This window comes from Diplotaxodon limnothrissa, linkage group LG18 (genome assembly GCF_057381915.1).
Source record: "Diplotaxodon limnothrissa isolate DT_005_m linkage group LG18, D_limnothrissa_male_GT1.1, whole genome shotgun sequence".
NCBI lineage: Eukaryota > Metazoa > Chordata > Actinopteri > Cichliformes > Cichlidae > Diplotaxodon > Diplotaxodon limnothrissa.
In genome coordinates, this window is record NC_140613.1 from 36,029,573 (window position 1) to 36,042,546 (window position 12,974).

The following is a 12,974-nucleotide window of genomic DNA, read 5'->3' on the forward strand; positions in this document are numbered from 1 at the left end:
GTATTGATGTATAGCAACTTGAAATGCTCCCACAAATGGCACTACAGCATGTAAAAAAATAATATAAGCTCTGGTGGACTTGGTTCTATAGTAGGTCTTAAAGGGTTAAATAAATATCGTCAAATAATCGTGATCTCAATTTCAGTGAAAATAATCGTGATTATCATTTTTGCCATAATCGAGCAGCCCTAGTGCAGCTGGGAACCTGTTAGTGAGAGCAGTGAGATGAACCTGAAAGGAAAGGCGCCTCTGATTATAGTCCCAGTTCTTCATGCGTGTGCACGAGGCTCCACAGTGCATGAATACACTGTTACACTCTGCATGTATGTGGATCAGTCTATGACGTATACAAGCAGCTTTGCATGTGCAGCACCTGATGATTTATTACAAAAGCTACCAGTCAAATAAACCTTAAGTGGTTACCCTCGAGGTCCTTATTTTTATGGCATGGCCCCCACTGTGGACGAGAGGTCCTCTCTGTATGTATCTGATGCAGCGTCTGCTATGACTGACCTCATTTCATATAATAATATAGATATAATATCCAGTGCACGCACGAGCAAATCCACACACTCCCATTGATGAAATGCTGCACGATGAAGCATTTGTCATATATGCATTATGATTTTCAAAGTGTGAATACAGCACGTGGACGGCTTTTGATGTAACAGATACAACAAGATGTGAAAATGTATTTCATACAAAACAAAAACTAACATGACTCACGTGGTGAAGATAATCATCATGGATGAGCTTCCTCAGTAGAAATATGTCATAAAGTCGATAAAAGTCCTGTCCGTGCTCTGACAGCCAGCAAACAGGCCAATGACAGCGAGAATAATACCAGGCCAAGTCAGCCGTGTGCTTGGATTAGAGTTAGAGCCACATCAAGTTATCCTGACACACACAGTCCAAGAGGAGCAGCCTGCAGCACACGTGCTAATGTTTGGGCTGCTAACTCCCAAAAACACAACGACTGCTGAAAATGTTCACGGACACTCAAACAGTCGTACCGCACACGACCCCAACAGACACGGTCCAGGCTCGAAACGACAACGACTCTGCTGGAAGGGGCGCAGACAGTCTGATGTTTGGGCTCTTTAAAGCAGAGTACACGCACTGCAAACTGTGTGCACAAAGGCTGTGATTAAGTGCTGTCCTCTACACGTTACAGTCCCAGTCATTGTCTCGCCTCACAACAGCTGAAATAAAGAGCCCACTTTAGAAAGCACGCGGGGGGGGGGGGGGGATAACAGATTTAAGCAGCTGACTGATGTAACCGAACCCTGATATGAACTATAAACATTTCTCTCAGATGGCTCTTTCCCAGCTCCACACAGAGTGTCCACACTGTGTGGACACTCTGTGTGGACACACATAGTCCACACGGAGTGTCCACACACACATCAAACCAAATCTTTGCTGAAAGAAAGTATGAGCCTCAGCAGCGACTTCACTGCACTCCTTGTGCTTTTATTAAAAGACACTTCAAACACACAAAGCAGTGTGAGACAGCCACAGTACACAGCTGTAACGCTGCTGTGCAGCATGTCTTTGGCATCGCTGTCATTTTGAGACTTACTTCACAGACCGTGGGAAACTCATTTATCAGATTATATTAGAACATTTTAGGGAAAAAACATGTTAATAACTAAAAATGATTTTATTATTTATTAGGCAAGTAAGAAACACATTTTTCCCAAATGTAAGATTTGGGTGTTCTTCTCTGAGAAATGATTCAACATTTTTTTCTATAAAATAAATACATTTGTATGTCGATAAATGGATTTTTTCATCTTAATAAAAAATAATAATCTGTTCTTGTGTTTTCCTGTTTGTTTTATTAAATCCAAATGTAAATTCTATTTCATTAAATATTCATTAAATAACAAGTTATATTAAAGTAAATTACAACTATCAGCTGGATTAAAGAGCTCCAGCATAACAGCAGGAACACAGCAGTCCTACATGACACAGTGAACACGCAGCACTGCCACACTGCAACCAGCCTCATGTGTAGATAAAGTTACCTGTACGTGCCAATGTTCCTCAACTACTGCGTGCACATGTGTGTGTGCGTGTGCGCACGCATGTGTGTGTGTGCACGTGTGTGTGTGTGTGCGTGTGTGTGTGTGCACGTGTGTGCGTGTGCGCACGCATGTGTCTGTGTGCACGTGTGTGTGTGTGCGTGTGTGCACGCGTGTGTGCACGCGTGTGTGCGTGTGTGTGCACGTGTGTGTGCGTGTGCGCACGCATGAGTGTGTGTGCACGCGTGTGTGTGTGCACGTGTGTGCGTGTGCGCACGCATGTGTCTGTGTGCACGTGTGTGTGTGCACGCGTGTGTGCGTGTGTGTGTGCACGCATGTGTGCGTGTGTGTGTGCACGTGTGTGTGTGCGTGTGCACGTGTGTGTGTGTGTGCGCGTGTGTGTGCACGTGTGTGCGTGTGCGCACGCATGTGTCTGTGTGCACGTGTGTGTGTGTGTGCGTGTGTGCACGTGTGTGTGTGCGTGCGTGCACGTGTGTGTGTGTGTGCGCACGCATGTGTGTGTGTGTGCGTATGTGTGTGCACGTGTGTGTGTGCACGTGTGTGTGTGCATGCGTGCACGTGTGCACGTGTGTGTGTGCACGTGTGTGTGTGCGTGCGTGCACGTGTGTGTGCATGCGTGCACGTGTGCACGTGTGTGTGTGTGCACGTGTGTGTGTGCGTGCGTGCACGTGTGTGTGTGTGTGTGTGTGCGTGTGTGCACGTGTGTGTGTGTGTGTGTGTGTGTGTGTGTGTGTGTGTGTGTGTGTGTGTGTGTGTGTGTGTGTGCTCTAAACTGCTGCAGTTTTGAGTAAAAATGAAGACCTAAAGAGTGATTACATCTGACTTCCATGAAATAAAGGTTTACAGTATTTGTACTAAGAAGGAAAATCACAACCAGCCAATGAACTTCAAAGTGGTCCATCTCTGGTCTCCACCTGACTCTCAGTGTTTTCAGCCCACCTGTGTGTGCCCATGCGGGACAGGAACACTTGATGATGGCTGTTTGGAGCTGCTGCAGACTGGATCTGACACTAATTAAGCAGCTCCCAGATAATATAATTAAGAGTAGTAGAATAACGCCTTTATTTAGGTAAAGCTGTTCTTGCACTTCCTGCATGTCGTTCATCAACAGCACAGCTGCCGATAAGTGACGGTGTGGAGAACAACAAGCACTTTCTCAGCAGCTCTGGCATCAACATAGGAGCAGCTCTCTGCTGCTGGCCAGACAACCAGTGTCAGCACACCAGTATACCCAGTTTCAACCTGCCATGAACTGGTGAGTAACAGAGCAACATGTGACATAATGAGGACTTTTTCCAGTTTGTTGATTTATTTTTTGCTTGTTGGCCTCTAAACAGCTTCCTGCTGTTAAACAATTAAGATAAGAATTTTATTAATGCTGAGGAAAATTCCTCGTTCCCTTCAAGAGGTCAGTGGAATAAACAGACACACAACAAACGAGGCACAGACACGAGCAACAATGTACAGTGGGGCAAAAAAGTATTTAGTCAGCCACCGATTGTGCAAGTTCCCCCACCTAAAATGATGACAGAGGTCAGTAATTTGCACCAGAGGTACACTTCAACTGTGAGAGACAGAATGTGAAAAAAAAAATCCATGAATCCACATGGTAGGATTTGTAAAGAATTTATTCGTAAATCAGGGTGGAAAATAAGTATTTGGTCACCTCAAACATGGAAAATCTCTGGCTCTCACAGACCTGTAACGTCTTCTGTAAGAAGCTTTTCTGTCCCCCACTCGTTACCTGTATGAATGGCACCTGTTTGAACTCATCATCTGTATAAAAGACACCTGTCCACAGCCTCAAACAGTCAGACTCCAAACTCCGCCATGGCCAAGACCAAAGAGCTTTCGAAGGACACCAGGAAAAGTATTGTAGACCTGCACCAGACTGGGAAGAGTGAATCTACAATAGGCAAGCAGCTTGGTGTGAAAAAATCAACTGTGGGAGCAATCATCAGAAAATGGAAGACATACAAGACCACTGATAATCTCCCTCGATCTGGGGCTCCACGCAAGATCTCATCCCGTGGGGTCAAAATGATCATGAGAACGGTGAGCAAAGATCCCAGAACCACACGGGGGGACCTGGTGAATGACCTGCAGAGAGCTGGGACCAAAGTAACAAAGGTCACCATCAGTAACACACTACAACGGCAGGGAATCAAATCCCGCAGTGCCAGACGTGTTCCGCTGCTGAAGCCAGTGCATGTCCAGGCCCGTCTGAAGTTTGCCAGAGAGCACATGGATGATACAGCAGAGGATTGGGAGAATGTCATGTGGTCAGATGAAACCAAAGTAGAACTTTTTGGTATAAACTCAACTCGTCGTGTTTGGAGGAAGAAGAATACTGAGTTGCATCCCAAGAACACCATACCTACTGTGAAGCATGGGGGTGGAAACATCATGCTATGGGGCTGTTTTTCTGCCAAGGGGACAGGACGACTGATCCGTGTTAAGGACAGAATGAATGGGGCCATGTATCGTGAGATTTTGAGCCAAAACCTCCTTCCATCAGTGAGAACTTTGAAGATGAAACGAGGCTGGGTCTTCCAACATGACAATGATCCAAAACACACCGCCCGGGCAACAAAGGAGTGGCTCCGTAAGAAGCATTTGAAAGTCCTGGAGTGGCCTAGCCAGTCTCCAGACCTCAACCCCATAGAAAATCTGTGGCGGGAGTTGAAAGTCCGTGTTGCTCGGCGACAGCCCCAAAACATCACTGCTCTCGAGAAGATCTGCATGGAGGAATGGGCCAAAATACCAGCTACTGTGTGTGCAAACCTGGTAAAGACCTATAGTAAACGTTTGAGCTCTGTTATTGCCAACAAAGGTTATGTTACAAAGTATTGAGTTGTATTTTTGTTATTGACCAAATACTTATTTTCCACCCTGATTTACGAATAAATTCTTTACAAATCCTACCATGTGGATTCATGGATTTCTTTTTCACATTCTGTCTCTCACAGTTGAAGTGTACCTCTGGTGCAAATTACTGACCTCTGTCATCATTTTAGGTGGGGGAACTTGCACAATCGGTGGCTGACTAAATACTTTTTTGCCCCACTGTATGTCAGTATGTACAATAGTGCTGATATTAACTATGTTAATGACACTAGTGACTGGTGGTGGTCAGAGGGCCCGGTGGCGCCAGTGTCCGGCAGCCTCGCCTCTGTCAGTGCGCCCCAGGGCGGCTGTGGCTACAATGTAGCTGCCATCACCAGTGTGTGAATGGGTGGATGACTGGGTATGTAAAGCGCTTTGGGGTCCTTAGGGACTAGTAAGGCGCTATACAAATACAGGCCATTTACTAGTGGTAAGTGATAATACATTAAGTGATACTGTATTCAGCATTAATAACCAATCATCAATGATTAATTAGTTAACCAGGGATTGTGGCGATGACGTGCTGTGGTGTATTAATCAGCTAACATCAGCCCTTCATAATCAGCTGTTTACACACAAAATTAATGAATGTAAATAAAAACAAAACTTGAATCTTTCAGGTAAGAAAATCCCAGGAAGCTGAGAAACGTTTCATCATCATCCAGGTGGCTTCTTCAGTCTCAGCTGACTGCAGGTTTACAACCTTATAACATCTGTGTAATGACCAACACGAGCACCCCTCTGTAACAATCAGCTGTGAGCTCCGTTTCGTGATCATTAATATGCAATACGATGTACCAATGACCATCAATGGCCAAGGCTAAGATCACAGCATTGTAAATGCACCCTTAGTTGCATCCTTGGACCATCCTTGACTCAGAGATGATCCCTTTTCACATTAATGGATTGCTTGACTCAAACCAGCTCAAGCCCATTGGTAGGCAGCTCTGAACACCACATCCAGAACAGCTTGGGTTTTGAAGAGAAGGTGAGGCAGATGAAACCACGGTCTCATACGATGTCACATCTCTCTTCACTTGTGTTCCAGTCACTAAAACACTGGAGGTAGTTTGTAAGAGATTACAGGATGACCCCAACCTCAGCAACAGCACCGCTCTCAGCACCAGACAAGTGGGTTTGCCTTTGGAACTGCGTCTTAATACTTTGAAGAAGTGGCAAAGAGAGCTCTGTTATTCTACCCTGGAACACCACCACCGTATGTGAAAAAGGGAAAGCCCACCTCTGAATGGAGGAGGGGCCTAAGGGTGCATCTGTCACCATCGTACAATGCTGTGATTGCAGCCATTCCCCAGCTCTCTGTGAATGGGACTCATGGCCATTGATCAGTGGTCATGACAATTTGCATATTAAAGATCATGAAACTGATCCCGCAGCTCACAGTTAGTCAGTGCTGCTAGATTCAGTCATGATGCAAATGCACTGTTTATCAGTTTGGGGAAACCTGCAAGCTCTTATAAATGAAAATCCTGTGTTTGATTCAGAAAGACATTGCTGCCTGGCAGCAGGACAGGCAGCAGCACCACGGGTGCAAACAGACACTACACCAACTCTGTCCTTGGGACCTGGAGGCTTAAAGACAGCTGCATATCGCGATATAATTTGAAGCACGTGCGGTAACGATATATATTGTGATATATTCTTTTCTTCTGTATAACGTATTTTCCACACTATAAGGACTTAAAATCCTTTAATTTTCTCAAAAATCGAGAGTGTGCCTCATGTATGAATTCTGGTTGTGCTTACTGACCTCGAACTGATTTTGGCAGAAATCTGTTAAAAATGTTTTAGTACAACTTTGGTAAGCAGCACTGCTTGATGGATCGTCAGAGCATTACGGCTGCCGTAGTGAGGAGCTTCAGAGTAATCTGGGTCCAAAACTCCGTCTACTTCAGGTCCCAAAGTCAAACGAACACTGAGAGTTAAAAACGTCTAAATTCTTTCATCTTTAATTAAATCATCAGCGTTGCTGCTTTACCAGGTGTAACAATTAAGTTTTACATTCATGAAAACAGAAGTTATTAAATTTAACGGAGTTAAAAGTTAACAGGAAGTTAGCTCGCTAGTTTCCACCTAAACATGTTAAAGCATGTTCTGACTGAGAGATTTCTGAAACATTCAAACGTACAGCTCTGCTATCACTTCCAACATAAATGAAGACAGAAAACTAAACAGCAGTGGCGTTTGCAGGGTTACTGAAGTTGGGCTAGCTGGTATATAATGTTGTGCTACGTGATCGCTAGCGACACAGCTATGTTAGCATAACATTAGCACAGTGAAGCTGGAGGATGAACGCCAATTTTTTTTCCACTCGATAAAAGTTAACGTGAGGGATTCTGGTGGTCAGGGACAAATGCAGTCGCATAGCAGGATGCTGTACACGGGCCAAACGTCAGTCAGGAGAACAACTGAGATCATTCATCCACAATACGAGGTTAGTCATTAATATACTGCAACAACATGGGAACAGAGCAGCTGCGAGAGAATTCAACATTAATCAATCAATGTTACGGAAGTGGAGGAAGCGCAGTTTTTGGCTTTCCCCATATTTCAAAAGTGCTTCATCTCTTTGCTGTGACTGTCGGCATAATTTGCAGATGATAATGGTTTTAGCTGCTGCGATTCTTTCGACCAAAACAGGCGCCGCTTGATGACATCATCAACATCAACATTATACCGTTTATATCACCCAGCCCTACTCCATATCCAATAACACCGTAGAACATTTGTATTGTCATGCTTAGAGAAGCTCAGCACAGCTGCTTTACAGGTGCCAAACGCCACCATTATCAGTATTAGAACACCAGTATGTGTTTTTTCCTGTTACTACTCGATTTAACAACAAAGATGTATTAGATACAAGCAGGCGGTACTTTCATCATTTCATAACTCGCCTACTTTTTATTTAACCAGTTATCTAATGAGTGTCCTAATGTTGCATCTCGTGTTTAGTGTTTATTTCACAGTGGCTGCTGTAACCTCATTAACAGAAGGTTACAGTGCAGCGCTGATGCTGGCTTTTGACTGCAAAACCAAAGCAGCAATTTAAACAGCAGTACCACAGAGAACAAGTGAGCGACAGACGACTACTCAAGAAGCTAAACGGGCGCACACCCAGCAGAGTGCACAACGCAAAACAGAGTGAGCGCACTGAGCTTTACCTCTTGGCACTGGTGGAGAGCTTGGCAGCGGTCTTACTGGAGATTTTGGCCTCCTTCTTTTTGGGCTGGGCCTGGTCCCGTTGCTCGGGGCCCGGCTGCTCCGGAGGAGCCGCCTCCCTCTGCTCGGCGTCCGAACTCCCCCCACTGGTGTTGGGGCTGTCGTCCGGCCTCGGCTGCACCTCACTGGACATGGCGACGCTGTGGGATGGTTGCACATGCACACAGGCTTTAACGGCACGTAACGAGCACACCTGAAGAGGTTTACTCAACCTTCACTGCAGGTCGGTCATCTGAGAAACACAGTTTTAAATACAGCTTGGTCACACACTGCTGTGGGATCCCACAGCAGTGTGTGACCAAGCTGGTGACCAGCATGAGGAGGCGCCAGGCTGTGGGGACTGTTCCACATGCTGCTTAGGCCCCGTCTGATTTCTTCAGACGTCAATTACCCAACCTAATAAACAACAGTGAACACGAGTCAATAGCACAATAAGCTGTTTGGCACCGACAGAGAAGATTTGGCAGGATTTTCATGGCCTTTCGTCACATCCTCACCTCTGCTGCTCAACCCACAGATGCATTTTCCTTACAAACGTGGCTCCATTTAAACAACAACATAAGATTTATTTCCAAGAAGCTTTGTTGTAACCAAAAAATAATCGACCAAAAACAAATTTACAGTTTCATTTACCTATTATTTATGACAACACAAGCTGCGTCACCCGTTGCTATTAATTATGTTTGGTTTTGTCTTGTGTGGGAGTGAAAAAGACGAGTAAAACGAGCTACACAGGAAACGAGGACGTCTGCAACCACACAGAGGTGCAGGGGGACAAGTGTGGAGACAAGGATGAACATGGAGGCGTGGCAGGTATGCGAGTGAAGGAAGGAGGAGGTATGGGAGAGGAGGAGGATGGAAATGAGCAAGGAGAAGACGCAGCAGAAGATAAAGCGGCACGTGACAAAGAGAGCTTAGGTCCGAACTGAACAAGAGACAGATGGATGAGAACTTTCTGACACAGACACTACACACGTCTTCCATCTTTTACTATTTTCATGTCTCTGTTCAATAATCTGACGCCTTTCCTGCAAAGAAGCTGTCGCCCTTTCAGAGGGATTTTCACTCTCATACGTCTGAGCCTTGATCATCCAGTCGAACGCCTCTTTAACGTGTCACGTAAAACTCTTTCAGCTGCCTTCCCTGACACCGTTTTATGTGCACACATCTTTTTAGTTCTTCTTGAAAAGGTAAGTGTTTGTTGTTGATTTGCATGCTGAAGGCAATATCCCAACAGTCAAGCTTCAAATGGCTGTTTTTTATAGAGTCAGTGAGAAGTACACATTTTGAAATGGTAAACAGTAAAACTGCAAATAGTAAGTCGAACAGTCTGTCCTGCACTTTAAAGGACACCTGATTTCTGCTTTCACACAGCAGTCACATGTTCATCAGGACACACTCCAGTTTCTGGGAATCCTGTATGAATCACAAAACCACAGTTCAACCTGGGATCTGCTTCGACTGCAGGCTTCTCCAGCTTCCAGCTCATGCTCAACACCCTGTTTGCAGGGTGTGTTAGAAAATCTGTGCTGTGGGTTACACGCCTGTTTCACAACAGTCAGGGCTGGCTTTTCAAAACTTCATGGGCATATTTAAAGCTGTAATTACGAACTCAGGATGCTGTGTCGATAGCATCAGTCACACAAACAGCATCTGTGCATTTCTCACAGTGCAGCTGAAGAAGGGATCCGAGCCGATTTATGGTACAACGATGTCACTCTTGAATTCCTGAGAAACCAACAGCTTTGCTGCGCTGCAACAACGTTCCAAGAAGTGGCTGCAGGTCCTCGAGTTTTGCTTGTGGGCCTTTCCGTTTCTTGGCACTAGTACTCATGGGGGGCATGGGGGAGCCTTCACCTGTGCTGTGGTCAAACACCTTCCTCTGTGCAGGCTGTTAATTCTGTGTCCCAGTTCAGCCAGTTGATCTTTCGCATATTGCTGAGCAAAACCCAGTAAGCTGGACATTCGTGGCTGTCCTTGTCCCCCGTATCCTGACAGTTGCCTCCACGACTCTGCCGTACAAGTGCAGTGTAACATTTTATGAAACAGCACACATTTCGTAAGCTTGTTCACACAGCAATGTTCTCACAGTTTGGAGGTTTCAAAATGTCCAGGTCATGCTCACAGCCACTGGTATTTGGATATGTGCTTCAAGGGAATCACAAACTCATGCTGCCATGTAGTCACTGCCACCACACACAAGCATGCAGACATATTGGGAAGTTTAAGGGGAGGCCTCACGGTCTGATATGCAGTCATTTCTCTGAAGCTCATAAGGAGCCGATGATGATCCAATCAAGCTGATTTTTTTCAATCTGAGGTGTCTTAATCCAGCATTATTCCATCTGCACATCTGTTTTCATTCAGACTTGAGAAGTATCAAAGAATTAACTGGTAGTTTAGGTTTGTGGCTTCAGCCACCCTATAAGGCACTGTGCAGTGAATCCATGAATGGAATGAAGGGAGATACTTTGGGTTTGAAAGTTAAACTGTGGACAACAGAAATTCATCAGATTGCTGAGCCGCTGAGCACAACTACAACAAGTCAAAGCCTCAGAGATTTTCCACCTCGCAATCATCAACAAGGAGTTGAGGTCACCGAGCCAACGACGTATTTTCTGGGTAGCAGATCGAAGAAGGAAAAACATCACCTTAAATAACATTATGGAAAATATGTTTGTGTGATCGTAACATTGTCATACTGGTAACTTATTGCTCATTGAACTGTATACATGTCATAGGGCTGTTGTTACACACTTCAAACTAATTTAGGGTCCTGTAAATGTGCCCGTCTGCCTACACGCTTTCATTTAGATAGCAGGCGGAACGGGGTTTTCACCCACTGCAAACACGCTCCTGTGTAGCCCTCCAAAATCCAAAGGAGGATGATATATGCATGGGTCAAATGCCTACTGGTTGACAAGTGGGCCAGAATAAGGAAGGAAGACAACGGAGTTCACCAAGAACAGGAGTGTGAAGAAATAATCAAAGGTTTGTTTAAAAAAACCCAAAACAAATCTGTGTGCAGGAAGACTGCCCCACTCAAGTTCATCCAACGTTGTTTACCTTATCTGTGCACTGAACCCACATCAGTCATGCTGGATCAGAAAAAGGTCCTTTTGCAGAACTCTAAAAACAGCCGTGATTCTCTGTCCGATAAAGGAGGAGACAGCCTACTGACAACAACCTGCTGCCGTTGGACTGCTGAATGATAATAAAAACAAGCAGTGTTATCCTATGTCCTCATCCAAAGATACACCCGCAGATGTCATTAGTTAAACACCGAGCTCTGGTGTGGTTCATTCTGACATTCAGCCAGGCTGAACGTTTGTCAGTCACAACCTACGAGTCTCAGAAAAAGACACCTACAAGGTCAGCCTCGCTAAATCAATTGTCCCCATTATTGTGTATGTGAGAGAGGAGCTCAAGGTGAATGCCTCTATTTACATTCCCTGGTGTGCAATGAAAAATGCATGACACAGACGAATGGCTGTGAGGGCATTTTTGCTGCTCACGTGAATATAGAATCACAGCCAGTAAGGACAGACGGGCGGTGTACATGACAGTGGCTTTGGTTAGCTCACTCCACCTTTGACATCTGACAAACAGCTGCAGCATGAAGACTGTGCAGTTAACTGTGGTGGAGAGCTGATACCTCACTCCAGTTTTTGGTGGGGTTAGGGTGACACAGAAGGACATCGTTTCAGACCTCAGGGTGAGCTGCTAACAGCTCTGTACACATCTGCGTGTTTCCAGTTGTCAGGTGAGGACAAACATACTGAAACCAAAAGTTGGAGACATACCGGTGGTTCGTGTTGGGCTTTCGGAGGATGTTTTCTTTCCCAAACTGTCACAACAGCTCAACCGGTCACCGATTACTGAGCGAGTCTACACATAGATCCCACCCAGCAGGGCACTCACAGTCCCGTGGATTCATTCTGTTCTTTTGTCTGAGGCTAACGGCTCATTAAACAGTTACGAGTTTGGGTTTTCTCTCCGGCTGAACCTTTCCTGTACCCGACTCTGTAAAGAGGGAATTCCCACTTTTGGCTCGGATTCCTAGCAAGGCTATTTCGCTGTTAACGGTTGAGTGACGACTGGGCCAACGATTATTATAGTTTACATTTTAGTAAGTTCAGTTAGGTGCATGGATATATGCCGAATTAATGTGCATCTGCCTATGACTCTAAAGGTCTCGTATGGTATACACACAGTCGTTTAATGAGAAACGGGTTTAAATCTGCTCAGATTTTAGACCACGTTCGGGGGAACCCTCTTTAGTCCACATCAAACAGCTCACAGAGCTGTAGATGAGGGGCCAGCGAGCTCCCGCGGCCCGGATCGCCTGTTTTGTTGGCTGTGTGAAGAGTTAACAGCAAGACAGCCTCGCAATCTTTATACGCGCCGAAGAAGATAAAGCTGAAGGACACACTTGTCCGACATCTCTCCTCTACAGCAGCGGACCTCAGTGACCGCTGCCAAATCTGCTCCAGCACAAAAGACAGAATGGATGCCCCCCACCACCACCACCCCCGCCCCCTTCCCCACAAAATAACCCAATAAATCTTCGTTGTCTTCATAGAGTGGACTCCATTACAGAAGAATACGAGCAGCTCACCTTTATAAGCTGGCTGGACGTATGTGTTATGAGCTCCACTGTTTATTCTGTAAATCCGCAACGCTGCTCGTCCGCTTCTTTTTACTGTCCGCTGCTTTGACTGACTGCTCGAGAATGTGGTGGAACCGCGACTGTCACGTTAGCGACCGTGACGAGCAGGGTTTCCGGTGTGATCTGTCAAAATA

At 45.5% G+C, this 12,974-nt stretch overlaps 1 protein-coding gene across 1 annotated transcript in view; it reads right to left on the reverse strand.

Moving 5' to 3' along the window:
• LOC146614091 (ubiquitin-conjugating enzyme E2 E2-like) overlaps positions 1 to 12,902 on the reverse strand; it is a 68,119-nt gene extending 55,217 nt beyond the window's left edge. The window contains exons 1-2 of the mRNA XM_085378997.1: positions 12,790 to 12,902; positions 8,114 to 8,311 (exon numbers count right to left, since the gene is read on the reverse strand). Of these exons, the coding sequence (XP_085235123.1) occupies positions 8,114 to 8,304 (191 nt within the window). The 5' untranslated portion in view covers positions 8,305 to 8,311; positions 12,790 to 12,902. The remainder of the gene's footprint in view (positions 1 to 8,113; positions 8,312 to 12,789) is intronic.
• Positions 12,903 to 12,974: the final 72 nt, after the last annotated feature.